The 22,463-nt window shown below is 30.0% G+C and overlaps 2 protein-coding genes and 1 pseudogene across 2 annotated transcripts; all 3 read right to left on the reverse strand.

Moving 5' to 3' along the window:
* Positions 1 to 517: 517 nt before the first annotated feature.
* On the reverse strand, positions 518 to 5,222 carry LOC125582024 (annotated as a pseudogene).
* Positions 5,223 to 5,402: 180 nt separating this feature from the next.
* Positions 5,403 to 9,602, reverse strand: LOC125582023 (methylthioalkylmalate synthase 1, chloroplastic-like). Its single transcript, XM_048748395.1, has 10 exons — positions 9,042 to 9,602; positions 7,728 to 7,987; positions 6,977 to 7,190; positions 6,797 to 6,877; positions 6,538 to 6,630; positions 6,368 to 6,454; positions 6,173 to 6,273; positions 6,018 to 6,051; positions 5,826 to 5,900; positions 5,403 to 5,669 (listed from the first exon to the last, which is right to left on the reverse strand). The coding sequence occupies exons 1-10, from the start codon at positions 9,585 to 9,587 to the stop codon at positions 5,529 to 5,531; spliced, it is 1,632 nt and encodes a 543-aa protein (XP_048604352.1). The 5' UTR covers positions 9,588 to 9,602; the 3' UTR covers positions 5,403 to 5,528.
* A 5,150-nt stretch (positions 9,603 to 14,752) lies between these two features.
* LOC125582025 (transcription factor BIM1-like) lies at positions 14,753 to 19,481 on the reverse strand. Its single transcript, XM_048748396.1, has 10 exons — positions 19,294 to 19,481; positions 18,928 to 19,046; positions 18,673 to 18,756; positions 17,355 to 17,870; positions 16,954 to 17,068; positions 16,801 to 16,871; positions 16,015 to 16,064; positions 15,670 to 15,938; positions 15,492 to 15,591; positions 14,753 to 15,164 (listed from the first exon to the last, which is right to left on the reverse strand). Exons 2-10 carry the CDS (start codon positions 18,962 to 18,964, stop codon positions 15,027 to 15,029), a joined length of 1,380 nt encoding a protein of 459 aa, XP_048604353.1. The 5' UTR covers positions 18,965 to 19,046; positions 19,294 to 19,481; the 3' UTR covers positions 14,753 to 15,026.
* Positions 19,482 to 22,463: the final 2,982 nt, after the last annotated feature.

The raw sequence follows: 22,463 nt of genomic DNA on the forward strand, positions 1-22,463 counted from the left end.
AAACACCATTATTGAAGTAGAAATACTAATTAAACTTTATGTAGGAAAATTGATTATTATTTTAAAATAAGTCCTACACCAATATATACTGAAAAAATCAAAAACTAATGTGAAAAATATTTTCATTCTTTTTATGTTTTTTCATAAAGTTAAAACATCAAATAAAACCCGTGCAAAAAGCACGGATCCATATCTAGTAATATTATAAAGATTGCTATCTAATTGTTTTTTTAATAATCATGTGGTATGCACTCCCAGGTACATTTGTCACCTATGCTAATTTCCATTGTTAAGTCTTAAGAGTTAAACACAGACTTCTTGGAATATTTTTATATGGATTTGTAACTTTAAAACCTCTAAACTAAGTTTTTTTTTTTTTTTACAACAAAAGGCTAGAGAGAAACTAAGTAGATTCCTGATCAAAGAGCCACCTCGGGGGAATCGAATCAACATAAACCATAGCTGCAGACTGATTTCTAGCACCTCGTGCTAACTAAGTTTGTTTTGGGTAAAATCTACAAACTAAGTGTTTAGTAAAATAACCCCAAACTAATTTTATTTAATGAATTAAACCATCTATCTACAGTGGAGTCATAATTACCACTATACCAGTAAATCTTTAGTTTAGCTGTTTTTAAATTAAATAAACATAGTTGATGAGTTTTTCCATTAAAGATCTAAAAAAATCAAAATTATGTAAAATATGAAAACATTATCTAACAACTAGTAATTTAAATTTTCAAAATTAGCATTTTGAAAGCTTATGCATATAGATGAGTTTGATTTATTTTGAAATCAACATTTATGTATAAATTTAAATTTTAAAAAAAACAGAAAATATAATAAAAATTATCTAAAGATTGCCGGTGGTAGTTTTTTCTTTTCTTACCGACACTAGAGATAAACTAATTATTTAAAAATTTGTAACACAATTTTTCAAAATTATCACTTCAAATAACTTGTGTTGCATCGATGAGATATATTTATTTTCAGATTCATATTATATGTGGGAGCTAAAATCCACAACTAAAATTTTAATGTGAATATAGCCTAGTCTGACTAAACCTTACTCTATTCATACTAAAATTATAATTGCGAGTTTTCGCTCCCACATATAATATGGATTTTTAAATAAATATATTTCATAGATTCACATAATTTACTTAAAGTGCTAGTTTTGAAAATGTTAGTTACTAATTTTTTAGATAATTAGTTTATCTCTAGTGCCGGTCAAAAGAACTACTATTACCGGTAAATCTTTAGATCATTTTTATTATTTCCTTGTCTTTTATATTTTCAATTTATACATTGATAATGTTGATTTTAAATCAAATCAAACTCATGTATTTTTATTAATTATTTAAAAATGCTAATTATAATTTTTTTTAAGTTATTAATTTTTAGTTAATGTTATTATATTTTTATATTTTTGAATTTTTAAACTTTTTAGATCTTAATGGTAAAATCCCTCAACTATTTTTATTTCGTGTAAAAACTCTTAAACTAAGGATTTATTGGTAGTATTGATAATTATGACCGGCACTGTAGACAAAATGATTAATTCATTAAATAAAGTTAGTTTGAGAGTTATTTTACTAAATACTTAGTTTGGAGGTTTACCCAAAACAAAGGGGTTTTAAGTTTTTAACAGTTAAAAATCATTTTTGTATTAAATTGTCCTCCCGATCTATTTTTCATTATGTATGCGTATGCAGTATTGGGTTAAAACGCAAGAATGGTGATGTATCATCACATACCTTTACGTGCGAGAGATGTTTGGCGTCAAAGTCAACGTCACGTGGAAGAAACTTACAAATGGTAAAATCAGCCATGCGTCTTTTAATCCCTTCCCAGTTCTTAATTACTTCGAAGGAAATGGTCTCCGATCCAGTTTTGAAGATCACCGGTCTTGACACTCCCTATATCCTTGTCTGAAAACGCTTTGCCGGCGGAAGAATTAGTTACAAGGAAGATGAAGATGGAGAAGCAGAAGATTAGGGTGAAAATAATGGAGAGGAAGAGGAAGAAGAGGTAGAGAGTTATGATGATGTAGTTTTCGTAGAGAGCGGCGATGAGGCCTAAGGAAGAGATGAAGAAGAGTCGCTATCACGATAAGAGAGTTTGGATGAAGCGTTGACACTGCGATACTGATGGCATAAGGTTGCGAGGCCGATCAATGCGAGGATTGCGTTCGTTGTTATCACGGCGGCGTTGCTTAGCGGTGGCATTGTTTAAACGCCGGTTGTTTTTGGCCTAGAGAAAAGTTGGTTAGTGGAGAAAACAAATGTCTCAAACTCAAAGTGTTATATACTAAAATACATGTCATGTGTCGTATATGTATACGAGAAATATTGAACTTGCTTACCAATTTTTTTAGAAATGTGAACATTAAACTTGTCATAGTTCTCTTGGTTATCGACTTATTATATTTCAACTTATGATCATTTAGTTATTGTTAATTTACTATATAGGTATGAAGATGGGTAAAGATTCAAATTTCAAAAGTATCCATAGATTAAAGATGTGATTATAATTTAGGGAGGCCCTTGAACAGAGACTCAATTAACATTTTGCCAAAAAAAAAAGAAACTCTTGTGATATATTCAAGGCCGGTCTTGAGATTTGACGTAATAAACATTTTAAAACTAAAAGATGAATATTTTTTTTTTGAACACACAATGCTTATATTAAAACTAAAAACCTAATAGCCTAAGCCAGTTACAACCGCAGAGATCTTCGACAGTAAACTGATAAACAAAAAAAACTAAGACATGACGAAAGGTAGATGCGGCTAATGAGAGAAGAGACCCATAGAGAAGCTTCACTTATATTCATAAAGCCCGCGTTTTGCTCATTTTCGGCCCTGATATACACATGGAGATAAAACGGTTAATTGTAACATGTGAATGGTTGGTTACTAATAAAACGATCGGTACTACGTCGGGACGTGGTTTCCACTTTCCAATTACTAAACATCTGAAGTTCTTTGATTATGCCTCCATTACTTCATGTCCTTAACTACGCTATTATGTTGAAACTCGATGATCTTATTTTATGTTTTATTAAACTTTTTATGTATTTATTATATGTGTTTATATATTCATACAAATGGTAACGAGTCTCAAATAAAAACCAGATCGGTCTCATATTTGATTTGCTGTTGTCATCTCCTTGTTCGGTAGATGGGTGACAATCAGGACTGGTCCTAGGCTAAAGCTCATAAAGCCAGGGCTTTAGACGTCAAAAGAATAAATATGTTAGGGGCGCCAGAGTTGACAAAGTCCATTGTAGTCCAGTGGTTGTATTCTGTTCTTTTGATTCTAGAGGTATTAGGTTTGAGCTTACTTTCGCTTTTGTTTGTGACATTAATATAACTTTTTTCCCTTTTCTGAGAATAATAACAAAAGAGTTACTCATTCAAAGATACATAGGATTTCGTTATCTTTTCTAGCAATCCTTTAATTTCTTTTCTTTCTTTTTCATCACTCTTTAGTTTCTTTAATAAACATCTATTCTATTAAAAGGGAAGTAGTTTTGAAAAATCTACTTATACAAAGTTACTGCATCCTTTCATTTTTAGTCCAACCTATTATATATAACTAGATATTATAACTGAACTCCTATTATATAGCAACCAAATAATATTTCCAACATTAATTGACCTTTATAGGATCTACAACTTATAACATCTACTGTTAACTAACGTGCTATACCAATATCAACACTATTAACAAAACAAATTATATCAGACATTGTGGACAATATAGAAGGTTTCATATTATGTTATTAGATTATATATTTGGGACTGCAATACTAAATTAAAAAAATATGCTAAATAAATCTTAAGTCTTATCAACTCAACAAATAAAAATATTATAAAATGCACACCAAATATAATGAGAGAGAGTAAAGTTTAATATTTGGGTCTTCGGGCCGAGTTGGATCGATTCCTTTTATGTCCTAGACATTTAAACCAACTAGATATTTGAAAATTTCAGTTCGGATTCGGGTTGGTTCCAGATAGGTTCAGATTCGTAATTCAAATAATTATAATTTTTAGTTACATGACGGGTCTGACCGATTTGAATATTTAAAACCCGAAAAGATTTTAAATACCCGAAAATACAAAAATCCCTACAACATGAAATTTTTTGAAAACTCAAACAAAACTCTTAAAAGTTCAAATAGTTTATATAACCCAAAACTTTACCCAAAATATGAACTAAAAAACAGAAAAAATCCAAAATTTTACGGCTGTCAAAAAAAAAAATCCAAAATTTTACTTGAATACCTGAAATATATAAGTAAATTTTGATAGCATCACCTTTTAACTTAAAATATCCATAATACCAATCTTAAATATCCAGATATGACTAATATACACAAAACAATTGGGTACTTTGTTTAGCCGATCGAGTCTCAGATAAAACTCGGACCTAACCGAGACCCACGGGTTCAAAATTATACCCAATAAGTACTTTGTTTTAGAAATTGACCAAACTGAATATATATTTTTGGATCAGTTTTGGTTCAAATTTTTGGGTTCGGATAAAATACATATGCCTAATAGAAATTTACATAAAAATATACATAGAGAATCTCAAATAAGCTAATTAAATCTAAATAAATATCCTTCTTTGATATAATACGACTCTGTAACGTAATAATGTAAAACAATTTCAAAATGATAATTCATATCAAATTGTGTTTTTTCTTTATAATCCAAAAATCCGCGCTTCAGAGCGCAGGTTAAAATCTAGTATTATATTAAATGATACTCCTAATTGTTTCTCCTCAGTTTCTTCCTTTTTATTTCTTTCAAGGATCCTTTTTATTTTGAATGATCAATTGCTCATTATCCACTGTTTTATTGTGATTGATCTTTTTGGAATAGCTTTTTTTGCAACTTTTTGTAAATTTGTTAGAAACTTTTGAAATTCCAAAGAATTAAACTATAATAGGGTTCTAATATTTTTTAAAAACTCTATGAACACAGTAAAATTGGTGAATTTGATGTTAGCGTGATTTTATTATATGTTGTGCTCTATCTAGCTATAAATTATATATTTTGTTCGTGCGTTTCCTTGAATTTGTAAAAATTCTTTAAGAATAAATTAAAAATCGGCGTAGTAGAACTGCAAATAAAATGAAAAAAATATGACAAGATGAACTGCAAATAATGTTTTGATTTTTTGTATCTTATTTTTTTAGAAACAACTTAACTTTTAATAATATTTGGTTTTATTTTGATTATGTAGTTAAAATATATAATTTAATTATAATTAAAGAGATTTTTTTTTTTGAGAAAGAGGGGCAATATTTTTTTAAACCGCTTTAGGCGCCGGAAAACTCCGGACCGGCACTGGTGACAATTGAAACCTTTTGCACCTCCTAGGCAAGTATTAATGCTTAAGCTTTTCATCTTCATTTTATATTGTTTTATTCATTACAAGTTTCAACAATACATGTATATCAAAAGAAACTTGATATTACAGTGGTACACTAACGTAAAAAACGTGTTCACATATTCATACCACAGACGAAATCTGAGGAGCCGGTACATAGCCGTTACTGTTGATTTCGTTGTCGTCAGTGCCGTTTAATTTATCTGAGGAGAAGATTTCATCACCACACGTTACTAATGCCTTCAGATCATCATCTGTGACTCTCTGAAATCAACAAATTGAAACCAATAATTAAGTGTGAGATTTCATTAGCAATTCGTATTTAAAATAATATACTTTTAAGTATATTTAATTTATATCATAAGCATATGTGCACAGGAAGATATATATATATATATAGAAAAATTAAAAAAAAAACACCTTTTTCTGCTTGGTTAAATCTCTGAACCGTGAGAAAACCTCGTTCAATTTCTCATCACTGATTTCATATCCCAACTGAGAGCAGAAGTAAACATTCAACTATATTAATTAATAATTATATAGATCTCTTATTTATATATGATCATTTTGTAACCAATGGGTAAAGAAATGACAAAATTGCAAGGTATGTACCTCTTTCAGACGACCTTTAACTGCATGACGTCCACTACATAGTTCCATAGTTATACAAATGAGTTAAACAATGGTATGTCGCGTAGTTTCATTAAGTAAAACCAAGAAAATCTTACTTCAAAATTGAATGATATAACTTAAAATTGAATAATTACCTAAGCTTTCCAAGAACAATGCCTGAATTTTGAGATTTTACAACTCCAACATCTTCTGGTGATATGATCTCATATGTACTCCGATTTTTCAATATCCCATCCTTCAAAATGTGTAAAGAATGATAACCAAATCAATCTCATAACTGACTTTCTGTATAATATAAGTAGTTATGTATGTATATATATGCACCGAACCTGGTGAATGCCGCTCTCATGAACAAAACAGTTGGCTCCAACTATAGGTTTATGTGGCTGAACATACAAGCCAGTATATTCTTGAACCTGCTCAAGAATTAGCAACTATTAGTCAATTATTATAAACGCAAAGGATAGAACACACTAGCTCCTCGATATGTCAAAGTTACCATCTTGCTGGTAGCCATAATTTGGCGTGTGTCTATTCTTGTGTAAACACCACCCATCACAAATGCTCCTCGACATTTCAAAGCCATCACGACCTATATATATACCAAATAAATATTCATATTCATTTACGAGCTTGTTGAGTTTCTTGGACTGTTTTCAAAACCAACTCGCAACAAAATGAGTAATAGATTGATTCATATCAGTTGTACTATCTTATGTTCTATCTCACTTTGGATGTGGATTTCTAGCAGTTCTTACCTCTTCAAGCGGTGCATTCCCACTTCTTTCACCTATTCCATTGATTGTTACTTCGACTTGTCGTGCTCCCGCACATATACCCTGTTTATTTATACATAATGTGTAAACTCATTGTTATTTATGTATTTTGAATTGATATTTGTACATAAATGAACAAAATTTCAGGATTAGAAAAGGTACGGCGATTGTGTTGGCGGTAGCAACACCAAGGTCATTGTGACAATGAGCGCTGAAGATAACATCATCAATTCCAGGAGTGTTTGCTTTGATGTATCTCACAAGTTTCCCGTATTCGTGCGGCATGTTGATCCCCACCGTGTCCGGGCAGGCCAGGGTGGTTGCACCCGCTTTGATCGCTTCTTCAAAAACCGTGCATATATAATCCTTGTCAGACCTGCTTAATTTTAATCACAAATTAGTATTTTATAATTATATATGACATGGTAAAAAGAAAATTTTATATATAAAGTTCCTTACCAAGTCAGCAAAATCTATAACGTTATCTAGCAACAGTTAATAACATTTTAAAGTAATTATGCCATCATTATTTGAAATATTCATGTATTACATTGGCCGATCCGATATTATTTTTGTTTGCAACTTTGATTGTCTGAACCGCAGTCCAATTAATCATCTAAAAAATGAAACTGACGAGTAGCTGAATCATAGATTTTCTAAATGAGAACTAAGAAATGATTTCATTTCGCATGACCAAGCAAATAGCAACATAATTTCTGACAGGACTTGTACACAGAACTGACAACTTAATTTTTTTTCTCACCACTAGGCTACCATTGGTTGATTAGGATCTAATATTTTATTTTACCGCAACAAATATTTTCTTTATAGAAACATAGTACCACAATTTTATGTTCTTTTGAACCTGTGAAAAAAAATAATAATGGAAATGTATAGGTTTTAAGATGTGAACCTGCCGCCATCTTCGCAACCAAACTCGATGTCTTCGAAGCCTAAACTTTTAGCAAACCTAATGCTACTCGCGACCATGTCGACGACTTCTTCTCTAGTCATTTTCAACTTATATTTCAAGTGAATGTCACTAGTAGAAGTGAATATGACTATCCTCGGCCTCTTTGCGTACTTCACTGACTCCCAAGCCGCCTTTATATCTCTTTCTTTGCTTCGTGCGATGACGCATATCACTGGGATATAACCTGTTTCCTCATCAACCTAGCAATCACACAAGATAGTCTTTTAGTGCTAATTCTTTGACCATTTCTTCATTTGCGCATGCATGCTTTTCATGAATCCCATGCGAATTAACATGCGGTCTATTTACTTTATATGTCTTATCAACTAATCCAGTCAACTCCGATAAACACACACTTAATTTTCATGAGTAATTTTTTTCTGAATGGTCACGACACTGCCTGATCCGAATTTATAAACTAATGTTAAAAAGCTGAATCGCCTTTTACCAGAGTACCATGTAAACTAATTGTATTAAAGCCCAACCCCATACTTTTCACATAGCTGTGAATTTGTTTCAAGTGAGGTCGAGTTACCGAAAGAGTAGAGTATTTTAACACATTCTCGGTCTTGTATAGATTTTTTTTGTTAAAAATATAAAGACTCAAATCCAAGGAAAAACCTCCAGATTTGTAAATACTAATCCGAGAAAATTTGAAAATCTGTATATTTTAGTTGGATTTATAAATACTATATGAATTTTTAAATCAATCAAAATATATAAACCAACAACACTTTAGAATTCTATAGAGTTTGTTGATTTTAAAAGTTAGGAGATTTGTTAAATTTGGAATGGGTTGTAGAGAATTTTGTATATTGTGAAAATCTATGAAAAAAAATAATATAATGATTTTAAGAATTCAAGGGAAGCATGTAGTATTCTCAAAATCTTGTTTTGTGAGTTAAAATGTTAAGAATTCAACTCCGAATAACACTTATACTTTAATAAATTTGTAGAATCTTTAAAGTCTAATTTTTTTAATAATAATAAATTATTTTGTATATAATTATAAAATCATCAAACCAATAACACTAGATTTTAATGAGAATGTGAAAATCTATAAACCAATAACACTAGACTTGAAAATTCTAAGATTCATTATAAATTTAATTCCCACTAACACCCCCTTAGCTTTCAACGTAATAATTATCCTTAATTTGAATTTCATTATAAACCCTCTTTATCAAATAAACTTGATACAGTTTTTTTATGAAAAAAATCGATATAGTTTGAAGAAGGAAATAAAGAAACAACCTCGTTTCCCACGGTTTTGGCGATGGTTTGGATGGTTTCGAACTCTTCCTCTGATGACACGGGAAAACCAACTTCCATGATGTCTACTCTGAGTTTAGCGAGCTGCCGGGCAATCTCTATCTTCTGCGGTGGAGTAAGGGCTGCACCGGGAGATTGTTCGCCGTCACGGAGCGTCGTGTCGAATACACGCACATAGTTCTTGTCTGGGAGCTTGTTCGGAATGTACTCCGGCCACCGTTCCACGATGGTTTTGAGGTCAGTACCACTAGTCTCGGCGTTTTTGGACACAGAGGAACAACATGAGATGAGCAAGGACGAGTTGTTGTACGGACGTGTCAGGCGGACAGATCCAAAGGGTAAGAATGACCGGACAACCATGTTCGAACCGGTGGTAGGGATAATTCCGGAAGATGTCAGAAGTGACGATGCCATAACTATGAAGTACGTACGTAGGAGAGAAATAAATATTTTGATTGGTTTGGAGGATAAAAGATAGTGAGCAAATTGTTTTGCAATGAGATGGAGAACATGCACAATAAAATTCATCGATATTTATAGATGGGTAGAAATTCCTTTTTAATGGATTTCTAAAAATGGTTAGTGGGATTTATACAGATGATAAGTCCAACAATCTTGGATTTATAATAATTTTTATAAATACCTGATCCAATAAGGGAAGATTTTGGTTAAAAAAACCAGATACTTAAATTCAATAAGCCCCATTTAATTTAATGGAGTGATGGCTTAATTTTTCATATTAAACTAAATTATTGTTATCGTTTGTTTTTATTTTCTATTTAAAGTTTTTATATTAAAATACTAATTATTATGATAGTGGGGCTTAAATATATTTTCTGCGTTTGAAAATTAAAAATTACATCATTTTGTAGTAATTTAAAACGATGAACGTAAATGGAAGCTCTTTTGTGTTTAACATCATACACAAATAATTAATCTTTACTTTATATTATTTCATATATTTACATACATATACATATACCGCTGTATACATATTATATTAATAATATCCGACGAAGAACTGATTTCGTATCAGTATACACAAGTAAATTCTAAAAAAGACGTAAGTTTAATGATTTCATATGTAAATACAAGAACAACAATGTAATCATAATATTTTTTAAGTGGGAGTTAAAAGATAATACTGCTTAAAAGGTGGGCGAGTTAAATATCGCTATATCTAAATTATTAGTAACGATCACGTGGTATGCATTCCCAGGTAGGTAGCCACATATGCTAATTTCTGTGAAAAAGCTTTTGAAGAGTAAACCAGACTTTGGGATATTTTTGTCATTAGACTGGTAGAGAGGTTTTCTAGTAACTAGCAAGTATTTCTTCCGAAATAACGCAAATATATGTTGACATGTAGCTGATGTGTTTTACGTCAGTATATGTAGAACAAAAAGGTGCAGTGCCTAATCTTTATCGTATCTTTAATATTTTATCAATATATATTAATATAGTCATCATTTGAAATTAAAGGAGATTTATAGATCCTTTCAGAACTATTTCACCAATAAATTGTTTTTTTTGTTGTTTTTGCATATTTGAACAGAATACAATCATACTAGGAGACTACCAGAAGGTTAAATTTAATAGTATGTTTCTTTCACTAATGACTTTCAAATTAAACATAAACTAACTATTACATGATAAAATGATAGGTCTTATAGTTGGATCAAATTAACATGAAAAATTTAATCCCAACCTATGAAACAACAAAGAAAGAAACGAGATAACAACGATACAATGAAATACAATATCTAGTTATATGAACCACGGTCTTGACAACTACGCTTTTCTCTCTCTAAATGTCATCCATTCCATGTCTTGGTATGTTGATAGTTAAATTAAATATGAAGCGAAGCTAGTAACTTAATAATGTGACATATATAATAATGGTTTACTCGTTTCATTGCCAATATACAAGACACTTATATTTTGGCTTGAATACTTTGGGTGGATCGTGAAGTAGTAATATGTGATGTGAATCGAGTTCAATCTTGAAATGATCCAATAGACGACAATTCGCTCATACTTAAAGAACAAATAAAAGCAAAATACTAAAGAAGCTTTCACTGAAAGAAATAAAATAGATAGATTAGATATACACACTGCGTTGAAATATCCGTGATCGTAGACATAAACAAGGTTTTGGTTCTAATAGAAGTTTTAAGAAAAGAAAAAGGAAAACAAAACATGTTTCTACAACAATAGAAGGTTCAAATACTACGAGAAGTCGGAACCACTATAACCGATACTGTAGTCGTATGGGAAGATGAAGATCTGTCAAGTTGGCTTCATGGCCAATATAAATGTTGACATGGTCCTCGATTTGGACGAATGCCAATGAGTTTACATTGGTTTTTCATGAACGTCGTACGTGCATGGCCAATGTGATTGTATGGAGCTTTTCGTCAGGTCTAAATTATAGTCCAAACACCCAATGTGAGTGTTTAGAAGCTCAATTTCATTTATTTGTTGCACAAAAGCCATCTAGATTTCGCCTTTCAGAAGGCATTCTTGAAAATGACTCAAAAAGACTAAAATATACGTAAAACTCCTGAAAAACCTAAATGCAAAGACATTAAGAGCAAAGAACAAAAGAAATAAGATTAATAAGATTGTCAATAAGATATATCCACAAGCCACTTTCTGTAGATTCACTACCACTGTTCATGTTAAAATTCTTTCTAGAAAAACACACAAAAGAAATAGAAATTAAAGGGGAAAAAAAAAGAGCACGTGGAAATTTGGAACTCCAGTTGGGCAGGTAGGTGAAAGTTGACATCTTTGCACCTCCAGGTAGGTGACTTGTTGTGCTTAATATTTACTTGTGCATAATTCTGTTCTCTTTTCATATCCATTGTCTTCTATAATGTTGTTATAGTTAAAATGAAACACTATGAACTTACATTTCTCAAAAAGAAAACAATATTAACTTGCACATAATATTTTTGTTGAATAAATAATTAAATATCGCCTTGAACAAAAAAATAGAACTTGGTAATATAGGACTACCAAAACAGAAAAGAAATAAGAACGTGGCCCAAAATAAGAAGAATGAATCGATTGATAATTTATAATTGGAAATATATGTGGCAACAAAGTTAATTAGAAAAGTTAAAATTGTTAACAAGGAAATCAGTATAAGAGCAGCTCCATTAGTAGAATTTTAAGAGTATCTCAACAATTTAGAAAAAAGAAGAAAATAGGAAAGAGAAAGTTAAACGTATATGTGCAGACATATTTTGATTGACACTTTAGAAACTATCTTTACATGTGCTAATGTGTAATTGTTCTGCTTAATATATTTTAATTAGATAATTTTATGTTATTAAAATATTAATAATTTTGGATTTAGATACTTGTATATAAATCTGAACCAATGTGGCTGCTGGTTTAGTTTCTTTTTTGGTTTATTACTTATTTCAGTTTTAAAGTTTGATCAATTTTATGAGAGTACTAGATCTTGATCCGCGCAACAGCGCAGATGTTTGCTTTTAGTTTTATATACTTAGATATTTATTTTAGGTCATCAGTAGTATATATCTTTTAAAAGTTAACCATATATTTAAATGTTTATATAACTTTCAGATAAAATAATTTAATAGTTTATATGTTGTAGTTAATTAATTGTTTAAAATTGTCATATGTATTTTTTTCTTCTTATTATATGTTTATCTTATTGTATTTGCATTTAGTTATTAAACAAATTAATATATGCATGAAACAACATATTTGAAAATTATTTCATATTTTCTTTTATGCTAAATTCTGACCAGTCTTTCATAGCTGGATTTCCTTTTATCAAAATGTTTTTTTATTTTTATTCATTTCAGATGATATATTATTGTATGTAAAAAATCTTAATTTTATACATATTTTACATTGTTTCCTAAAGTTAAGTCGTTTTGTCATCGTATTATATTTTCAACATAAATATTTTATAGTTAGGAAAGTAAAATTTATAGATTTATCAATTTTGATATAATTTCATCGTTTTACTTCAATCTAATAATTTTATTTTAACATGATTGATTATGACAAAAAAATAAAAAAAATAGGATAGAATTTTTTTCATTTTATAAACGATAATTGAATATATATTAATGCATAATAGTAGTTCATATCATTGATTACAAAATTAGTGAAAATATTTACATATACTTTTTTGAATTAAAATATTGTTAAAATATTTATCACATATTTGTTAGAATTATTTTAATATATATAAATAAAATTTATAAATTTATCAATTTAATATAGTTTTATCATTTTACTTCAATTTAATAATTTTATTTTAACATGACTGATTATAAAAATAAATAGATAAAAATAGGATAGAGTTGTTTTCATTCTATAAACGATAGTTGAATATATATATATATTAATGCATAATAGTAGTTCAATGATTACAAAATTAGTGAAAATATTTACATATATTTTTTGAAAATTGAAATATTGTTAAAATATTTATCACATATATGTTAGAATTCTTTATATATCATGATTAAAGTAGTTACAAACATTTTATATTATTAGCTTTAATAAAATACATGTTAATTTTTATACATGTATTTATAGTTTGCTAATGTTGACTGGTCTTATCAATGTATTATAGTTTTGAACATAAATATTTATCATTATGAAAATAAATTATATAGAAATTTATTAATATAATAATTTTCTTTTAATAGATAAAATAATATGATAGAATTTTTATTTTTTCATCTTGTAAACGATAAGTGAATGTATTAATGTATAATAATATTTCAAAACTAATTACAAAATTAGTAAAACTATTTACGTATAATTTTAAAAAATTAATATCTTGTTAAAATATTTTCAAACAAATTTGTTAGATTTTTTTAAATATATTTAAAATAAAAATATATCAAAAGATATTATGATTAAAGTAGTCTAAAGATTCTATGTGTTATTAGTTTTAATAAAATTATTTAATAAAATTTATAAAGAATGATCCAAAATGAAATATTACACATGAAATAAATCATGACTTCAATTTTAATAGAATATATTATGATTAAAGTAGTCCAAAGATTCTATGTTTTATTAGTTTTAATAAAATATATTTAATAAAATTTCTAAAGGATGGTCCAAAATTAAATATTACACATGAAAAAAATCATGACTTCTATTTAGTACAATATATTATGATTAAAGTAGTCCAAAAATTCTATGTGTTATTAGTTTTAGTAATATACATTTAATAAAAAAATTAAAGAATGGTACAACATGAAATATCACACATAAAATAAATCATGATTTCTATTTTAATAAAATAAAATACTATTTTCTACCAAAACCTTATGTTATTCAAACATAGTGTTTATCGGTTATGTATTATAATTTGATAAAATATTTGTTTACGAACAGAGATAGACGATATAGTATAATCAAAATGTACAAAAGAAGATATGCAACATACAAATCAAATAAGGTTTCAGAAAATCACACACCTTCCAAAGATAGAGAACCGGCAGTGGATTTTTTTGGCCAAAACTGCTCGAGCATTTTATAGATATTTAGTTTTTGTTGGTCATTCTATTCCGTTTTTAATTTTATACCATCTCAAATACGAATTATAGAATAGCATTTTGATGTCAAAAAATTATATATATATATAAGAATCAAATATAACCCTTTTGTGTGATCCATCTTCAAGCCGATGCTACAAATGGATAAAAATATAAGACAAAGGATCATGTCTACAAAGTACTATGAGAAGCAGAAACTCAAAGGACTAATACAGTGTTGGTTTAGTGCAAGGCAGCCATAGGAATAACTAGGTTTCATAGTTTGAGTTATGATAGAATTTTTTTAGTTATTGCTGTACATAAACATTCTTTTTCCTGATGATCAATAAATTTAACATTTCATCAAAAAAAAAAAAAACAAATGGATAAAAATAAGAATTGGCCTTAGTGTTAGTCTGTTTCTCTATTATATGTTTCTGATGCTGTGGTCTTTTTTCAATTTCTTTTGTGCACGCGACTGCTTGATGTTATTGTTTTCGTCATCGTTGTGGTTTTCATCTCCACTTTGGAGATGAGGTCGAACCTTCCGATGAACTTCTTCTTCCTGAGATTAAAAGAAAAGTTATAAGAGATCAAAATTCATCTATATCATCATATTTTTGGTTTTCCTTTTCAAAACATTTATCTTAATTTTCTCCAAAAACATTTATTTTAAATAAGAAAAGTAAAATAGTAATAAAATAAATAATGGGGCCATAAATAATTGATAAACAATAATATAATATATTTCAAATTTTAAATAATCTATTAATGTTACTAACCCAAAAATACTATTTATTTTGTTCTTCTTTTGATATTTCTTAGATTTTATATATTTAAACTTTTTTCTAAACAGATATAGAAATTAAAATTAGAAACAATGGAAGCGTACCTCTTGAGGCTGTTTAGAGAGCTTGATTTGTACAGAGATCCTTGACCTGGACAAGTCCACTCCTGATTTTTGAAGTGTTTCTGACAATGTTTTCAATAACCTATATTCCAAGTAATTTTTTTTAATTAAAATTTCTCTTTAGTCTTATAACTTTGACTAGGGTTGAAATTAAACTCACCCTTGGGAGTAAACACTTGATATATTGATCGTGCCCTTATGAATAGAAAGCTCCTCTACCTCCTCCTCTTCTCTCAGATTTTCACATTCCATTGCAGCAACATCTGATGATGAAACTGGACAAAGCTGTGACAATTCTGGAGAGAAGAAACTGTTCCTTTGACCCAACACAGGAAACGAAGTCGTATCCATTGCCCTTTTCAGACACTGTTGATGCTCCATGTCGACGGCTTGAGCCTCTGCGAGGACTGGAACAGTTCCTTCAGGTGGCTGTTGATGTTTTTGTTTTAGATTAGTTTAAACAAAATAATAGACAAATTAGAAGAAGGTTCAAGCTAAGAGTTACCTCGTGTTTGTCTACTTTCTCTTGTAAGAAGTGAATGTATTGAATAACCTGTATCATTATATATGTTTAAAGTAAGTTTGTGTGAAAAGAACAGATTCACAGAAACTTCTATTACTCATACCTCTAGTAAGAATAGAGATGGCATTTTGACCGCAGCCCGCGGGCCTGGCCCGTACAAGACCCATGCGGGGCGGATTTGGGTAAGGGTAATCGAAGCCCATTTAAAAGCGGGTCTCGCGGGTAAGTGTCATGCGGGTTTGGGCTTTTGCGGTCTAGGCTCAGCGGGTCTTGCGGGGTCGACATAACCCGCGACCACTTCCTCATTTGCTGTCTTTACACCTGAAAAAAAAGAGTCAAGAGACGAAAATGGCGATCAGGGTTCTCTACAGCACGACTCCACCAACGAGCACCAGAGGAGCAGCACCACCAACCGATTCTTCTTCTCCTCGACTAAGACCACCATCAGAGCTTCTCTCCATCTTCTTTCCACCACCACTGGAGCTTCTCTCCTTCCTCGAGCTTCCACTGGAACTCTCCATCTTCTCGTCCGAAGCAAGTTGCACCGTGCAACAACAACAACAACAACATCTTCTCAAGCTCACCCCAATGAAACATCATGTTTTGCATACCCGCGGGCCAGCCCGCAATGTCCTATGTAGTAAGCGGGGCGGGTTTGGGCAGAGGTTTAAGTACCGCGGGTCACGGCGGGCTTACCCGCAAAGAACCGCCGGAGAGAGAGACCGCAGCGGGGCGGGCCAATGCGGGGCGGGTGGTACCAAATGCCATCTCTAAGTAAGAATGACGCCTTGTCCCGCTTTTGGTCGCTGTTAGGGATCAATTGTCTCAACGTTTGAAATCTGTTTCATATATAGCTTGGATCAACTCTCACTCTCTTTGTAATCTACCAAACTAAATTCCATATCTTATTTGTAAACTCACCTATCATTGATCTTGCTCCTCCTCCGTTGCTCTGTTGCAGAATGTTTTGACCTAGGAGTGTTCGGCTTTTGTTCGTTACCATGACCTTTCTTATCTACTTTGACTCTCAAATCCACTGTAAAGAAAAGATCACAAGTGACAACATCTTGTCAATTATATCGTTTAAGAAATGTAATCTAATGAGTGTTCAAGAAATGGTTAGACGTATGGTAATTAGGCGTTTTAAAAAGAATTAGTGTTTAATTGGACTTCTAGGCGCCGTTTCAACAGATTTATTTAAAACCCTTTAAAATAAATCATTTAGTTTATACCGATTTACCCTGTAAGTGGACACACCTAAGCATCGCCTAGACCGATTTTAGAACATTGGATCTAATTAAGCCTTCTAGTGAATGACAAACCTCTCTGGGACTGACTAGTGGATGTGTTGCTCCCTTTATTCTTAACAAACTCTTCATCATCATCGTCCATATCATCCTCCTGAGAACTTCCTTTGGCAGACTTTATCATGTCTATGAAACTCTGGCTCTGCCTCTTTCTTGTATGCCCTTTCTTCTCTATAGATTCATTCCACAGAGTGAACCCATTCTTTGCAGCGTAAGAGCTGCAATTAGAAACCGAATTATCCTCGACTGCGTTCCTCTCGTTACAGCTAGCTTGGGACACCGTAAACATCGGAGAGACCTTTGGTTTAGGAACTCGCTGAAGATGGTTATGATTCAAGTAAGGCATTTGACTGATCGTGTAAGTCCCTATACCACCGGGAAGCACGTGCTGGTTATGAACGTACGGTGACTTCAGCTCCGACGATGCCACCGTTGTGCCATCACTACCTCTGGTCCCTTCCTCCTTGGCACTAGCTCTTGTTCCAACATGTTCGAACGGTTGTAGAAAATCATGAGTTTTCGGATACCCACCTGTTTATTATATATACATCATCGAAGGTTAGGACCAACGTTTTCTCAAAAGTATCTTTTACATAAAACAGAAAACATGATTAGTTTTTCATATAAAAAATGAAAATATATACGTAAACGCTAAATGCATACGGAAGCTCTTACACACATACGAGTTATGACAACACAGTAAATGAAGACATAAACAATCTAATTGTACATACATGTACTGCCTGAGATTTATCTACATATACAAAGCTCATGTCGTATTGTACTTGCATGTCCGTACATTAGTCTTATTAAGAACATACGCTGACAAAGTTCGTTAATAGTTTTAATCAATAAGATTAAAATTGGATCCGTAATTAGTAAACAGGTCCAACTAATCACATGGCATATACCCCACCTTCTATAACTAACATATCACACACAAGCACTCCAGATCTGGCCTCTAATTTATATATCACGTGACACAGCATTATCTAGATGTTTGTTTCAGAGCTAGACTTTTACATGAAAATGGTACTTATGTAGTTATATGTACTTTTTAACAGAACATAATGTGTGTTTTCAGACCAGATCTTCTGACACTAAACAAAAAATAAATAAAAAACAAACAAAAGTGGTTTTCAGATCTCATGTAACAAAATTAGATCTGACGGGTCATCGTCATCATTAACATAGAGATATTTATGACGACTTATATAAAAATGGACTCTTCTTTTTGTTTTAATTTAATATGTTTGATAATTAGTAGTATTTTCATTACATCTCTCTTATTTCCCTCTACGAAGAAATACAAAATTAGTAATAATATATATACCTTGAGATGAAGGCATTGGATCTGCAGGATGGACGTTGGAATTACTGCAGGCTGATAAAAAATCATGCGTTGGTTTTTTTCTCCCTGTAGAGAAAAGTCTTCTTAATAATCAAAAATTAAAATGAAAAAGACAATTATCTTTTATTATTATTACGATATTTTTCTTTAGTAACTTGTGAAAGAAAGACGAGAATCCAGAACCTAAAAGAAAAGAAGAAGAAGAATCTGAAACATGTCGCGCTCTGTAATTATTACCTTGTGCTTCAAAGACACGAGAATGTGGAAACTCCATCAACCACAGCTTTTAACTTAAAACGTTAGATTATGTGGTGGTTGAAATTCGAGAGATACTCCCTTAGATCTGCGACTTATAGCTGCAGATTTAAGATAAGACTTTGTTGAGAATTGGAGCTTGAAACTATCTGAATTATGAGAGAAAATCTATCGAACTCTCAGATTCTAACGATCGATCTGACTCTAAATTACAAAACAATCATAATTAAACCATAATTCAGCAAAAAATAATAATAATCGAATTTCAAACCAAGAGAATGTTAGTAAAATCTAAGTGAAACCATGAAGTAATTAAGAGATTCAATAGAGACGTAAGAATGTTAGTACCTTGTAGATGATAGATGAATCTACCATGCACAATTGTCACCTCGCAGATGAGGGAGAGAGCTTTCTCACTTTCTTGGCCGATTCTCTCTGTCTGTCTCTTTGTTTAGGAGATGAGGAACTGGAGTTCTTTTTATAAAATCGTTATTACAGTTTAAGTAGTAACTCAGTTCATCTAAACGACGTTAAGTTAACGGTGTTATGTTACGTAATTTAACGGCGTCATGGGAGTGTTTTGTCTACTTGCGTCGTCGAAAGATAATAGGGGTTTATCCATTTAGCGGCGCCAAAAGAAAAAAAAAAGTAACGCAAAAATACTCGCACACTATTTTTATTTACTTTAAGACGAAGTTCAATTTAATGTCTTGATTTATTAGAAACCCAAGATTTCTGTTTTTTTGGTGTTTCTACAGTGATTTTTCTAAAAAATTTAGAAATGTATAGATGAAAAAGACTTGATATATAGTTTAGACTCAGAAGAAAGAATAAAAAAAAAAGTCTAGTTTAGACTTGTCAAAAAATATTCACTAGTTGTTGAATCTAATACAAATATACAAACTAAGGTTTTTGTTTTCATTTATTTTTATATAAATATTTTGTTTTCATTTCTAAATTGATATATATTATAATATATATGTGTCTATCAATTTTTAAAACATAATAAGTTTACGGTATATTTTTTCATTGAATAGATTGTTTCAAACTTTCACATATATTTGTATCTTCTTCTATATACATATATTTTTCGGATTATTTTTTCATTATTAAAATCATAACTATATATATAAAGATTAGTAAAATATTTTTTTATTGTTATATTCAAAGATATTGTAACATTTCACAAATTTAGAAAGTTTTTAAAAAATTAAACGTTCCGCTTCATAGATTTATATTATCGAGTAAATAACTAAACATTTAGTTTTGTTTAATTTTTAAAATAAACTATATAGTTTAATATTTGTTTTCATTGGTTTAAGGTAGTAAAGATTAACCATTGTTAGATAATATGATTTTTTTATTTAAAAAAAATATTTATAATTTTAAAAGTTAACATCGATAAATATTTAAATAATTAACATATGGAGATATAATATTACAACATTAAATTATATCTATTTAATTTATACTATCTATAAATCTAATGGATCATTTATTGTTTAAATCTAATTATTGATAGCCCAATAAAAATTTCTGGTAGACCCAAAATTTAAATGATAAGATTAGAGATTAAATATAACATGATTTTTTAGAAATATGTACATTATGTCCATTTTAAAAAAAAAACACACATGAATCAAGGTTGTGACTTGTGTTTTAATATATAAGATATGGATGTATAATATTACAACATTAAATTACATCTATTTAATTTATACTATCTATAAATCTAATGGATCATCTATTATTTAAATCCAATTATTGATAGCCCAATAAAAATTTTTGGTAGATTCAAAATTTAAATGATAAGATTAGAGATTAAATGTAACATGATTTTCTAGAAATAGGTACATTAAGTCCATTTTTCAAAAAAACACATATGAATCAAGGTTGTGACTCGTGTTTTAATATATACTCCTAATATACTACCACCCTCTTAACTCACATGCATTATTTTATTTCACATGTTTATTATTTATATTTATTTTTGGTGATCCCGATTTAGATCCTTTAATATTTATTGCTCCGCAAGTAAAAGATAAATACTGTATTTGATTCATTGGCAACAGTGGCCAGTGGATGACCTCCGTGTCCTTCCAAGCCTGCAAAAGTACATGCTCACATTATCTTTTAGTCTGTACTCTCTGCACCCTCAGACTCTTTTGAATTGTGGATAAAATCTAAAGTACTATTCTGATAATAATTAGGAGGTCACATATATACTTGAATGGGTTAATTGATAAGTAATAATATGATACTTTCCCCTAGATAAATGGATTGGTATACAATTAAGTTTCTCCAAAAGAATAATTGGGTATTCTCAAAACAAGCAAAAAAGAAAAGAAAAGAAAAGAAATCAAGCTATTTTATTAACTACTCGCGTGACCAATGAAACAGTAAATACCTTTTTAGTTTTAAGTTAGTGACGAATTTAACTAGTGTAGAAAAGAAATCAATCACGTATATATTAAAAGTGAAACATTACAACATTTTGAGGTATTTGTGTATCATTACCACAATAATTTTTAGAATTTCTAGAGAAATAGGTTGGTCCATCTAAACATATAACAAGCTTTTAACCCGCAGTTCGATCCCCGTTGGCCATCAGAATTTAACATTGCACTTCTGGGGCCCACAAAATAGTCGGTTGATCTTGGTCGCCGGACACTGTGGTTAAATAAAAAAAATATATAACAAGCTTTTTATTAAACTAACTATAAATTAATTATTAATTTTCTTTATTCTTTCTATAAATAAAAATTAAGGAATTGTCTAATGTAGCTAAAATATATATGACAATTAATGATGTTTAATAATAAAGATTTGATAAAAATAGTGTATTCTCTATCATTTTTTTTTCAATTTTAACTTATTAAAATAAATTAAAAAACCACACTAACCATATAATAAAATTTAGATTTTTCCGTATATGTTATATTTTGAATTTTTAAAAATGACTATAAATTATTAAAATTGTTAAAAGTCTCACATTAAATTTTTTGTGAACCATAGTTTAAATTTATTTTATGACAAGATACAAATGATTACAAAATCATATAAGTATAAAAACTCATTTATTAAATATTAAGATTAAATATATATATATATATTAATATCATTTAAATCAACAATATACCATATAAAACACATAAATATTTTAATTTTGAAATTTTATTTGAACAATTTTTTTTGATAAAAGTTACTGAATTTTTAACTTTTAATATATTTATTATTTTATAATGTGTAAAAAATATAGAATACGTAAAAATAATTTCTATAATGTTCATCCTGCATAAGACAAGACGTAGATCTTAATCTAATCTAGTTAGTTTTAAACTGGTGACGAGTTTAGTTAGCGAGATGATGCAAATACTTATTTTCAATAATTTAAAAAATATAGCAATATATTCGTTTGACCAAAAAAGCAAAATATTCGTATAACTTTGTATAGTCATGCGTATGCACATCTTTTATATATTATTGTTTATACGCGTGGTGGCAAAGGTTGCCACAAT

This window comes from Brassica napus, chromosome C2 (genome assembly GCF_020379485.1).
Source record: "Brassica napus cultivar Da-Ae chromosome C2, Da-Ae, whole genome shotgun sequence".
Taxonomy (NCBI): Eukaryota; Viridiplantae; Streptophyta; class Magnoliopsida; order Brassicales; family Brassicaceae; genus Brassica; species Brassica napus.